Genomic DNA, 13169 nt, shown 5'->3' on the forward strand with positions numbered 1-13169 from the left:
TTTAGGTAGGCCTTACTGCTTTCTGCACATGCAAGAAAATAGTGTGAATTTTGCACATATTTGACCGTCATTACCCATTTTCTTTTCTCACGGGTGTAGGGTAAACGTCCTTTTCACTTTCACTTTTCATCAAAGAATAACAGGGAGCAGTGACCTGTTCTTTGTGGCCACACCCACTCATTTTGAAAAAAAAAAAACAAATTTCATGAATTTTTCAGGTTTTCCAGGGTATGGTGAAATAAATTTTCAGACCAGTCTGAGACATTATAACTGGACTCCCTATTCAAGAGAAAGAAGTTAATTGAACACCATAAATGGACTAAAATTAACTATAAAACATATCATGCACAATTTCTGCCATCAAGAAACTGATTCAACAAACTTGATTTTACTTTCATTCCTATATCCTGTAAAGAGAACGTGACAGTTTTAGTTGCTAATAACTAGAGACCGGATGTTTAGGCACTAAAAACATATAAAATAGGCAGGCAAATAAGCACTTATAATTTTCAAAATAGGCAGTAAAATAGGCATTAAAATACAAATAGGCAATAAAAAGGCAATTAAATTTAACTCAAAATAATGAAGATAGACATACAAAAAGAAATAGGTGTTTAAAAAATATAGAAACATACCTGTACATTCTTTATAGTTGCTTAAAATAAACCAGGAGCTCATCATTAGAGACAGGAGTCCAATATTATACTTAATAAATCACTGCAAACAGGAGTCACGTCAGCCCAAAATTTTCCATTGTATAATGGCTACACACAATAATCTGACAAATGAAATTGTTGGCTACTTCCAACCAGTACGCAAATTATTTAAATATACACTTTATCACTGCACACAGGGTTATTTCAGTTTAAAAAATTACACTATATATTCCACACAGCACCTGTTTAAATGCATTTTAAGTTTGTACTGTACGGTTTGGCAGTCTCTGAATAAGAAGCACTAATTGTGGTTGCACATCACAACAAGGTATTTCTTCAAATGATCAACCGACAAGTTATGTCTGCGATCGGACAACACATTTTTTAGAATTGAAAAAAGATCTTTCAACCTCCACAGATGTTACCGGAGCATACTTAAAGCACGCGAGAACATGTGGATCTAACTCAGTTTGTATATTTTCACCTTTCCGAACTTGTTGAATTGCCCTTAATTTGTCCAAGTCCTTATTAGCTGCAATAACTCGCTAACTGTTATTTTTAAATTTCTTGGAAGTATCGGAAACTAATCCTGGGAACAGGAAATTGTATGCACCGAGTTCAGTCATGTCCCAATTTTAAAGAAAATGCCTAAAATAGGCAATATCTGGCATTTATGAAATAATATAGGCAATATCGTATGAAATAGGCAAAATAGGCAAAATTAAATTGCCTTTAAATGAAGCTAATCCCTCCCCCCTGGCCTTCGCAACATTAGTTTTCATCATATCTCTAACAGGAAAGAATAGGCATTTTGCCTAACATCCGGTCTCTACTAATAACTTTTGCATGCATAGAAAGCAGTATGGCCAACCCACCAAGTCATGAGAAGTTGTGAGGAATGTTAGTGTTATCATGTCATGATGAAAACACAGAGGGATTCAGCACAAAAGGATCAAATACATGTTTACAAAAAACCCGATGGAGGATTATCCTGACTATGGGCCCAGGCACTAAGTACAGTGTGTTTCAAAAGTCACCAAACTTTAACTTTGATCAGATGAACACTATGAGCGATATTCACACCAGGTTTTCTGCATTATGAAACCTCTCGTTCAAGATATTTTTTAAAATACTTTTTGGTTAACAATTCATTATGTACAGAAAATTTTATAAATTAATTAGTTGCAGTGAAGTTTTTCCAGAATTATTCTGATTTCAGTAAAGAAGAAATTATTATAAACTATTGCAGGATCATAATTTTATGCTTCAGGATGGGTATCATGTTAATCTGGAGTTTGCAACAAATATAGGTCATGTTCATCACTTGATGGGTTTGGAAATAGCGATTTTTATTGAAGTGAAAAAAGTGGCATTTTGGTGGCTTATAATATTCATTAGCAACACCAGCAGTCCAGATTTTTGTTAGTAGATGCAGGCAACATGTACCCATGTACTGACCACACAACTGCTTCAAAAATCCTAAATTTTCCATGAAATGATACTTCTTAAAGGTTTCTTGGTTGCAACTGGCTACCCTGGTTTGACTTTCCTATGGTCCATTCCATCTGTACTAGTATTACGCAGGATCAAATGTAAGTAGGGTTGCCAGGTGCAACAAAATTAACTGTCCGAAGTAAAATTTCAGAGCAAAATTATTATGATTTTCCATGCAGTTGTATGGTCTGTACAGGGGTTCATGTTGTTTGCATCTGATAACATGTTGCCAACCTTGATCATAAGCCACTAAAATGTCACTTGTCCATTTACCCATGAAATCATTTTTTTCCAAACCCATCAAGCGCTGCACACAAATTACAACCTCTATTTGTCAGTATGTTTTCTCCTTCGAAAATCATATTCCGGAAAAAAAATCTGTCTGGTTTGTCCCATAATTAATTTCTGGAGTTTTCTGTACAGACTAAAGTTGGCAATGTAAAGTATTTAAACATATGTCAAAAGATAAGGCTTGAAGATGCAAAAAATCTGTGTTAATATCACATGACACTCAAGTTATTAACAATGAAAGGGCTGCATGACCTTTGAAACGTACTGTACTTGTTCATCTGAAATTTCTAGTAATACATGCCTTTCTAAAAGACGACCCCTTACATTCCAACTGTAAGGTTTTTGCATTTAAACATTGCTTAAAAATTTTAAACTATATTGACATCTGGTAAGCACATTTTACAACAAAATACTATACATTGATACTTGCCTACTGGTACAATGAAATCGTGCCAAGATGGTGTGTATTTTTATTACTATTTCCACAACTAAGAACACAATGTCAAAACAACACCCTACATCTCATTATACCATTGTTTCCCAATTTCCCAAATATAAGACAAAAACAAAATCACTCCGTAGCGGTGACCGTGATGGTCTTTCCTTTCGCATCGTCAAACATGTCATTAGTTTTTAAGTCCACTATCATGCACATTCCATAAGCAAAGATGATGGCAAAAATCACAGTCACAAACATTCCAGACAAGATAGGAACACTGAAGAAATTCACACAGTCAAAGGAATCGCCAAATCTATATTTTCCGCCAGTGAAGGGTTGTATCTGCAACCCATTGAAAGAAACAGTAACGGATTTTGAACTGAAATTCATCTTCTGGCCACAGTGATAGGAGAAATACATTGGTGCTTCGATTCGGTAATTTGGTAAGTTCAGAATATGTTCACTAATACTGCAAAGCTGTTGTTTATCATCAGACAGGTTGAGCTCTGCTCCTCGTACCCTCCAATAACCTCCCAACCGTGTGATGTTCAGTTTCAGTGTAAATCCACCAAGATACAAAATGGTTGTGTTATCATCTGCTGATTCTACACTCGTAACATTTTCATGAAATTCATAAAAAGGTGTATCAACACCTCCACAGGTTATAGTAACATTATTCTCATGTGTATAAAACAGCACATCTGACGAATCAAAAACACGATTTGTTGGTTCTTCGTGAATAGTGCGCCTTTGAATAACATGCTTGTCGTTAGAATAGAGGGATGTAGGTCTATTAGCAGTGTATAAGGCCAAAACGTTTGCATTTTTCTTCAGCAACCCTCGGTAAATCATGGAGATCATGGACACATGCTTCTTGTGAATCACCGACTGGTCTTTGACTTGTCGTGATTCAGTAAATTTAACTGTCAATACCGAGTTGCCTGCTACGTTAAATTCTTTAGCAGTGATATCTCCATCCGACTCTACCGAGATTGTCTGCCAGGTGTATCTGTTGTTCTCGATGCTGTGCAAAGCGCTGATTGGCTCGTACACGGAAGGAAAGAAGAACCTTGTTGGAGCCTGGCTAGTTAGAGTGCTTAGTTCCGCAAAAGATGCTGGATTCCGGCTGAAATCCTCCAGATTTAGATGATCCTCCGTGAACACAACCACCAGTGGTTTCACAGCTGTTTGGTCTTCAAGAAATCTGGAGAATTCCTCTGATGTCCATTTCTTCAGAGCAGGATAGTCTCCGTCGTCAGCACCAAAAGATTTCCACACCACAACAGGCACATGGCCCATACAATGAATAGAAGGTACCACAAAAATGGCTAAAGGAATTAAAAACGAATACATTTTAACACATCTGTCACTTCCTGAATGTGTCGAAGTACTGATTTCTTTTTTATCTACAATTGGAATTCACCAGAGAGAGATTACACCAGCTGATAAGTGACCAAACCACTTTTATCAGTCACGGGTAAGATAGGGCATATCTTGGCAGATACAATGGACAGTGCCTCCTGCCATTATCTGAAGATAAGGGCATGTGAAGCAAAGAAGGTGTCGCAACACAACCGTAATAATAATATACGAGATCATCAATACATAGGTAAAAAAAAAAAAAGTAAAGTACTCCCCTGTGCTTAGCACCACACCATGAAGGCATATAGGGGTGTGGGGGTAACGCCCCACACTTTCTTGATCCCGGGGCCGCTTCCATTAGAAAAGTTCCCGGATTTGAACCGGCCGGGGATCAATACATAGGGCAACCATAATAGTTTCACTCCAAAATGAGACATCCCAAGGAAGTTGGTTGATCCCCCCCTCATGAAAAGTCTGTTAGGCCTAATTATATATTGTTGTTGTTATTATTATTATTATTTATTACAGTGTGGACCACATAAATGATACATCATAAACAATAAATGAATCATGATCTCCCATTGACAAGAGATATTCATTATTTTAATCTCTGTATGACTTACGTAGTATTTCTGGTCCCTTCTGATCAACCTTTGATGTTAGTTCTACGCTGAAGTTGAGGAAGGCCAGAAGTATTTATCAGAAGAACCAGTCTTCTTGAGAACAACTTTATTCTTCACCAACCGTCATAAAACTCCTCACATATCTGACACAGCATGAGATTTGTCTGAGTTTGTGTCAAGGTGCACAAATTTAAATTATTACAGATCCGTATTGAAACTATATTATGCTTCTTGACCATGCTTATTACTCTACAAATAATGGAACATGCTCAAAACAATACAACTGTCTGCTCAAACATTCTCGACAGCCATAACGCTTATTTAAAAATTCCATCAACATTTTTTGTTTTAGCATGAAATGTCTCAAATTTAGATTTGGTTTTCAAGCAAACTCGTAGACTTTATAAAACAGGACAAATAGTGTTTTTAATAATATCAATGGGATGACTGGGACACGCCTTGTGCAACTTATCCTTATAATGAAGTCATCGTTGTATGTAATTTTACGTAAACTTTGTGTAGTGTATGCACAGTTTATGCGACTGGAAATGCATTTTAAAGTGAGATCCAAAGAACTGAAATGTAACCTATCAGGTATAATAATAATAGTAATATGTATTGTTCAACAAGCGAGGTTTCAGCATATGCTGTTGTCTCACCTAATCAAACTCGTTACAAAGGTGGCACCGTTAGCCACTATGCTATCAGGGAGGCAAATAAATGATATTCATTAAATCAGTCAACTGAAATTTGTCAAAACTCAAGGCCAGATATTGACGCATTGCATGGTTTCTCTCATGTAATTGTAACGATCTGGAAATTTGGTAAAAGTTATACTTGTTTGAATAATTTTCAATCAGCCCTTGTATATGTATTTTAAAATGTTTTTCTTTTGTGGGTGTAAATTTTCTTGGTTCCGAAGCAACACAGTTTCTTTCGGGTGAAAAGAATGCAGAGCAAGCTGAATCTTGCATTTTCTTTTGTCTGAACAATGCGTTTGTTACATTAGGTGCTGCACTTGATTTTAGCAGTAAACTTAAGTTCCATTGTGTTTCATTCTGTGTGTCTTTTGGAAGGGGTAATTGTTGTAGCTAAAAATAACTTTCAGTTAGGCCTAATCTTTTGTTCGGGGGAGAAAATGACTCAATCCGGCAAGTATAAATACTGGGAGATTCGACAGCAAAATTCATTCTGTTCTTGGGTTTTAATGTAATCACTTTGCAAGTAGGGGTCCAGGCTTTGAGAATAGGGGCATTGGGTGGGAAGTGGCTGGTCAGCCCTGTCCTTCCGCAATGTCCAGCATTTTCAGGAAGCCACCCTTAGGGACTAGTGCTGGTCAGTACAATCCTTAAGAAGGGACAACGCGTGTCTGTAAAAAATGAATTTATATATTAACTATACTATTTAAAATCATTAATCATTTATAAATTTTGTTGTAGTTAGTGCTGGTCAGTGCGACTCCATTTAAATTCATAAAAATGAAACTGAAGTTTTCAGATATTTACAATCCGCTTATCATGTTGAAAATCATATTGTGAATTTTAATATTTTTAACTTAAATCTTTTGGAGCTTTCCTGGTCAGGAGGTTCTGTAAATAAATTTGAAATGTTGTTGCCTTAAACTGAGAGCACTCTTCTGGTCAGAAGGTGCACATTAAAAACTTTCCGTAACAAGTACGTTAGAATGTGAATAGTTGCATCATTAGGTAAAAGTAAATGGTTTCTTTTACTGGTTGCAAAGGTGCGCATTACTGGGTCAGCATATAATATGTAATTGGTCGTACATTTCTTATGAAAGGGAATTATCTAAGTGAGTTCTGTAGAGCTGCATTTGTAATATGAGTAGCCGGCAGTGCTTTGTAAAGGGTTGATATGGTTCCCCCTGTTGAAAAGGGTTGAGATTGTTTTCCCCTGTTGTAAAAGGTTGAGATCGTTTTCCCCAGTTGTAAAGGGTTGAAATTGGCTCCCCTGTTATTTGTTATGAATGCTTGAGAGAATTCTGTAAAGTTTCATTTGTAATATAAGTAGCCGACGATGGCTTGAAAGGGGTTGAGATATTGTTCTCCCCTGATGTAAAGGGTTGAGATTGGCTCCCCTGTTATTTGTTATGAATGTTACGAGGTTAAGAGTGTTGGCTTTTGAGGAAAGAGGATCAGTTGTTCTGGGGTTTTCGAGAGAGGAGTTGTTGCTTGTAGTTTGAGAGAGAGAGAAAGGGTTGATCTTAGGGAGAAGTAGGGAGTGACTCTGTTGTTTAACGTTCAGAAGGAACACTGTTTTAGATTCAAACAATCAGTTAAATAGACTTTCTGCATGTGTGAGATTAAGGAGGACCCATCTGACGAGATAGGTAAACCCTTTCATTAATTATGAATGTACCGGTTCAGTCGTGAAGGTATTAGAATTCAAATTGTGTGTGCCACCTTTCATTTCAGTGTTTATTTAAATTATGTTAGTTGTGGATCCTTTTCTTGCTCTATGGAAGCCTAAGCTACTTACTGGAAAGTAACGCATCTCATGGTTTGATCCCGTACCTCTAAGATAATGTTAAGACACCATGATTCAGTTTTATTCATGGTGGTAAACTTCACTCAAGAGTGTTGTTTTATGATTTCTTTTTGTATTATATTTAGGAGTTGGATTATTTTGACTTGAGTTGTAAATAAATTCAGTAATTGATGAAGTTTGTTTCTTTGAAAAGTAATAAGTAAACATAACTAATGATTATTGTGTATAGATAATATTTGGTTGGCTGATGGACTTCTGGCCTGACAGGGTGTTCTGCTGCTGCTGGTCAGCGGGGTGGAGGTGCTGTTGGCTCACAAGTCCATCAGTTATTTTGGTACTGCTTCCATCGTGACTCACATGTACGTTCTCACTGGTCAGTGAAATGTGGGTGCGATCACGATGGTTAAGCAAAGTACCGAAGTGAGGGTAATTTTGCATGAATATAGGTTTAAGTGATTAAACCCAGTATAGGTATGTAAGCTAAGTTGAGATGCAGACCCCATACCCAAACTCTGGGAAGCGGTTTCTCATGTCCCGAAGGTTCTGAGTAAATAGTCGAGGCAAATAAGTTACTGACATTGTAGGCAGTGACGCCCAGCTTGGTCGTTCGAGGGGACCGAGGTGGCACGTCGCATCCCGATGATGGGCTAGCGGCCTTTAAACTTAACATTATTAATTCAGATCATATGCACAAAAGCTCATTGCTTCTCTGAAAATTAATAATAATAGCAGCGACAATTATGATTAATTCATGTATTTTTCCTTGAGTAAAATTCGCGAAGCAGCACAATTTCTCTCCCACTCCTAGAAGTGGCTTGCAGTCTATAACTTCCCCCATTCCCATTCCTCACACCTGCTGGCTGTCATCTTCCCTCCAAAAGATGCTCTCCCTTGCCATTTAATGTTGCCATGGCAGAGCAGCTGGGGGTTGGCCATGGTGCAGATGTGACCAACGTTACAGTTTGAGCCTGGATATTTCATTGTGTCCTGTTCCACTTGCTAGGTCACCTCAATTCATTCTCATTGTTGCGTTTATTATACAGTATGTAACATTCTTATTCGTACACACGGATTTTCAAAGAAATGCTTTAATATCTGAAAGGAAATACACTCTTTTGAAATTGTTTCTTTACAATTCAATAACTAATATCATTAGGAACATAAAATCTTACCCAAATTCTGTATAACCAATGACAATAATAAATTAAATGAAACTGAAAGAGAAACATGCCATTTTTTGTACAACTTTTCTATTCGTACACTTAATAATATAAAAGAAAAAAGTATATTCAGAGCAAATTGACTGACAGTTCTAATACTTTGATGCGTATCCTTTGGCTTTAATTACTGCTTGACACCTGTTCTTCATACAATTAACCAGTTTCTGACATGTTTCATTCCACTCGGCTTGCACAACAGTTTTCAACTCTTGTTTGGACTTGATGCCAGCTTTATGGACTCGCCTCTTCAAAATTGTCCATAAATGCTCAATGGAATTTAAGTCTGGACTTTGAGCTGGTGTTTGTAGTAGTTTGGGCACATTCCATATTAGACAATTCATGTTAACTCGCACCTTATGCTTACTGTCATTGTCTTGTTAGAATCTGTAGATTGGCGGCGTGTCCATTTTTTGTGCACTCTGCTTTACACTGTTCTTCAATATGTCCAAATAGACATATGCATCCATGGTACCATCAATAAACTGGATGATACTAACACCTTTGGACGACATACAACCCCAAATCATTAATGACCCACCACCATGTTTGACTGTTGGAACTGTGTTAATGTGATCATTGTCTTTATTTGATTTTCTCCAGACCCTATTTATCCGATCTGACCCGTATCTCGTATTAATCTTGGACTCGTCTGACCATATGACACTATCACAAAGTTCCTGGTCTTTGTGGATGTGCTTTTTCATGAATGAAAGTCTATTCCTGTGATTCACCTTATTTACATACGGCCTCTTTCGTGGTATTCTGCCATGATAGCCATGCTTCCACAAGGCACGTCAGACAGTTTGATCGGACATCATCTTGCCAGCAACATTTTTTACTAACGGTCGTAACTGAGGAACACTTAGTTGGGGGTTTTCTCGCACTCTTTTTAAAATACAGCGTTCATCACGTTTATTCAACCGTCTCTCTTGGTTTTCTTGGCACATTCTGTGTTGAACCTTCCTCTCTAAATTTGTTTACTATGTATTGAACTGTGGAGTGTGATTTATTGACTGTTTGTCCAATTTTTCTGAACGAATAACCTCTAAGGGCCAAATTTATAATAACATCCTTCAGATCGGAACTAAGTTCCTTCACCTTGCCCATTTCAAACATGCTGATAGATAGACGATATGCCTACAACAATACCTACACCAGCATTCCCCTTGACGGGGAGCATGCCTGCATGTTCAAACTTGTTACGAAGTTTTAAACTGCACAAAATTGCCCAAATAGCGGTGGCGCTGTATGCGAGGAAGATTGAAACTCTTGCCTTTACGAATAACAATGTTGCATGAAACAGCGTGTTTTTCTCTTTTCACACAAATTATATGCTCTGTTTATACACTTTGAACATACATTTTTATTGACATTTGTTGGTGAAACTTTCATTATCATTAATTTCCAGGTAAAATGATTATATTTACTAATAGATATGACATTTTTTCCTCAGAAATTCTGTGTGTACGAATAACAATGTTACATACTGTATAACTTGATAACCCATAGTCTGGTCAAAATTGAGTTTAACATTGGATTCAGTTACTGCACAGTCTAAGGTTGAATGAAGTTTCTTCAGTAGCCGCTGACAACCGGAAACAGACAGGATCATCTGGGTACCCGATAAGCCACAATGTAATGGACGAACTTTCACTTGCATTCTCCTTGGTTTCATACTTTTGTGGGCTATCAAGTTTTACTCCCGAGCCACTCATATATTTGCAAACCTACCACTCACTCTCAGCATACATATAAACATACATATACACATGCTCACACACTACAGTCCTTTCTTTTTTGGTGGTGTACAATTGTAGACTGTACTGGACACCTTTATCATACCTGAACAAATCTAGTAATAATCTCTGTTAACAAAAGAAATGAGTTTCAATTTTGTGACTGTTCTCTATTACAGCACAAGTTCATTTTTTCTTATTTTAATTTCAAATGTAGAATTATAATTGTTATGTATTTCAAAATTTCAAATGTAAATGTTAAAGTTGATGTTCAATAGCCTTTTTTTCCTTATCTACGTATGTTAAATTGCATAATGTTTATGTGCCTGACAACACTGAGATTGTCTTAGCAACAAAAGAAAAAAAAACAGTTCAAGACGCAGTGAAAAACAGGGAACGGATTTATATATAAATACATACAGGGTTATTAGAAATGATCTTTCCGATTACAAACTTGAATAACTCAGGTTTAATAACACTAAGATACATGAAAGTGATATCAATGGAAAGGGAAACTCAAAAAGTTTTGTATTACATTTGGTTCACATCACATCACATGTGCTCAATGTGAGCTCCCTGTCACGCGACACACATCAAGCCTGTAATCTAATTCCTGCCATACACGTAACAATGAACGATTCACTGCAGTGGCCTCTGTGATGCGAACACAAAGATCCTGGATGGTAGGTGGTAAAGGTGGACGATACACTTGTTGTTTGACAAAACCTTAAGAGAAAAATATCACAGGATGTAAGGTCGGGGGAATGTGGAGGCCAACGCAAACGTTCCCTATCATCACGGCCAGAACACCCAATCCATCTCTTTGGTAGTCGCCTATTCAGTTCACGTCTGACATCTAAGTGAAAATGGAGTGTTGCCCCATCCTGTTGAAAAATTAAACCTTCGATATCCTGTTCCAGTTGTCGAAGAAGCCATGTCCATAACTTTTGTAGGTACGAAAACCCCGTGATTGTGTTCTCGTCGAAAAAGAAAGGGCCATACATCTTTTCATGGCTAATAGCGGAAAAAAACATTCAGCTTGGGGGGAGTCGTGTACATGCTCCACATGATCTGTAGGATTTTTCAGACCCCAGATCCTAACATTATTTTTGTGCACTTTACCCGACAGGTGGAAGGTGGCTTCATCACTGAACACCAATGATTCCGTGAAACCATCAGTTTCCATTTCGATTTGCATGTCATCATAGAAAGACAAGTCTCTTGCCTTTTGCCGTCTGGTTTCAAGGCCTGCAACAATTGCAAACGGTAAGGATGAACCACAAACGTTTGTGTACTTCCACACGGTTGGTTGCAGGATATCTAATTCTCCACTAGCTGTGGGTGGATTTCTGTATACTTCGTACAAAACTCTCTCTCACAAGCTCCACAGTTGCCTTGCTTACTGGTGGACGGCCGGTTGACTTTCGCTTGCAGATGCATCCCCTTGCTTTAAAGTCAGAATATCACTTACGGATACTGGGCCCACTGGGTGCATCTTCACCAAACTTTCTTCTAAAATTAAGTTGCACAGTGAAAACAGACTGGCAGACGTGAAAATCCAGCACACAAAAAGCCTTCCTCTCTTCCTTGGCAGCCATTTTCTCTCCTATGACCCCTAGTGACGAAATCAATAAGTACGCGATGGTTGTACCAACCACTGAAACTTTTTGAGTTTCCCTTTTCATTGAGACAACTTCCATGTATCTGCATGTTATTCAAGTTTGTAATCGGAAAGATCATTTGTAATAACACTATATTTATGTGTGAAGCTGAAATCAGTTATATTTTGTATTATCTTTACACATCATGGCATGTAGACTTGAAAAATTAATTTTTTTTCTTCATATTTTTACATGTACGAGGTGTGTCAGGAAAGTAAAAATACAACTGATATATATCTTAGGGAAAGTATGTAAGACATAAGTTGACAACACTGACAGTAACCTTGATCTTTACTCTTTCCAGTAACATTAATTCTCAGTGCTGCGTTAAGTTGTGTGCGAGTCATACATGCTGGAAATTGCTGTGGCGATAAAGAATCTGCCAAACGCAGAGTGCAGGCTGTGATACGGTTTCTCCAGGCAAAAGGCAAATGTACAGAAAATTGCAGCAGTCTGACATCCCGCGAAAGCACGATGCAACTTCATCACCTTCCCATAAACTACCGCAATTTTCTGGACTTTGTCTTTTGCCTGGAGAAACTGCATCACAGCCTGCACTTCGCATTTGATGGGTTTCTTTATCGCCGCAGCAATTTCCAGCATGTATGACACACACACGAGTCAGCGCAACACTACTGGAAAGAGTAAGGTATTTTACATATTTTAGCTATTTTTAAGAATTATTTCCATATTTCAGAACATACGCATAACTTGGGAGGCGCAAGGGGGCACTTGCCCCCCACCCCCCAAAATTCAGTAAAAGAGGTTTGTGCCACCTATAAAATTTCAGACAAAATTGACTTCAGAATAATGACAGATTAAAAACTTCCTCTCATAAACTTCCAAACTAAGGAAAAAAAGCTATATTTCTCCTGTTCTAAATTATCCCTATCTCTTGTATGTTCTTTTCAGTCCTTGATTTTTGGCCCCTCTCACATCTATCAGCACCAGTGGCATGAGCCTATGCCCCTGTAGCTACAACCTCACCATATGTATCGTCAAATAACACAATGTTTGCCATATTTTATTCTAACTGGGAAAAATTAATCAACAATTGGAAAAACATCGCAGTGAAAGCAACCAGTTAATATGATGCAAAAACTTTTTTGACTAAATGTTGAAATGTTTACGGACTCCTCTACGAGGGTCACTATTTATATTTTGAGCCTAACAATGAAAAAA

General features: G+C 37.6%; 1 protein-coding gene across 1 annotated transcript; it reads right to left on the minus strand.

Annotated features, from left to right (window-relative positions):
• Positions 1-2897: 2897 nt before the first annotated feature.
• On the minus strand, positions 2898-4252 carry LOC145996993 (V-type proton ATPase subunit S1-like). Its single transcript, XM_083133603.1, has one exon. It carries the CDS (start codon positions 4231-4233, stop codon positions 3013-3015), a length of 1221 nt encoding a protein of 406 aa, XP_082989729.1. The 5' UTR covers positions 4234-4252; the 3' UTR covers positions 2898-3012.
• Positions 4253-13169: the final 8917 nt, after the last annotated feature.

Source organism: Lepisma saccharinum, chromosome 13, assembly GCF_977018435.1.
Source record: "Lepisma saccharinum chromosome 13, izLepSacc3.1, whole genome shotgun sequence".
NCBI lineage: Eukaryota > Metazoa > Arthropoda > Insecta > Zygentoma > Lepismatidae > Lepisma > Lepisma saccharinum.

Excerpts from the sequence above, each read along its gene's own strand:
- LOC145996993 (XM_083133603.1), bottom strand. The coding sequence starts at position 4,233 with ATGTATTCGTTTTTAATTCCTTTAGCCATTTTTGTGGTACCTTCTATT.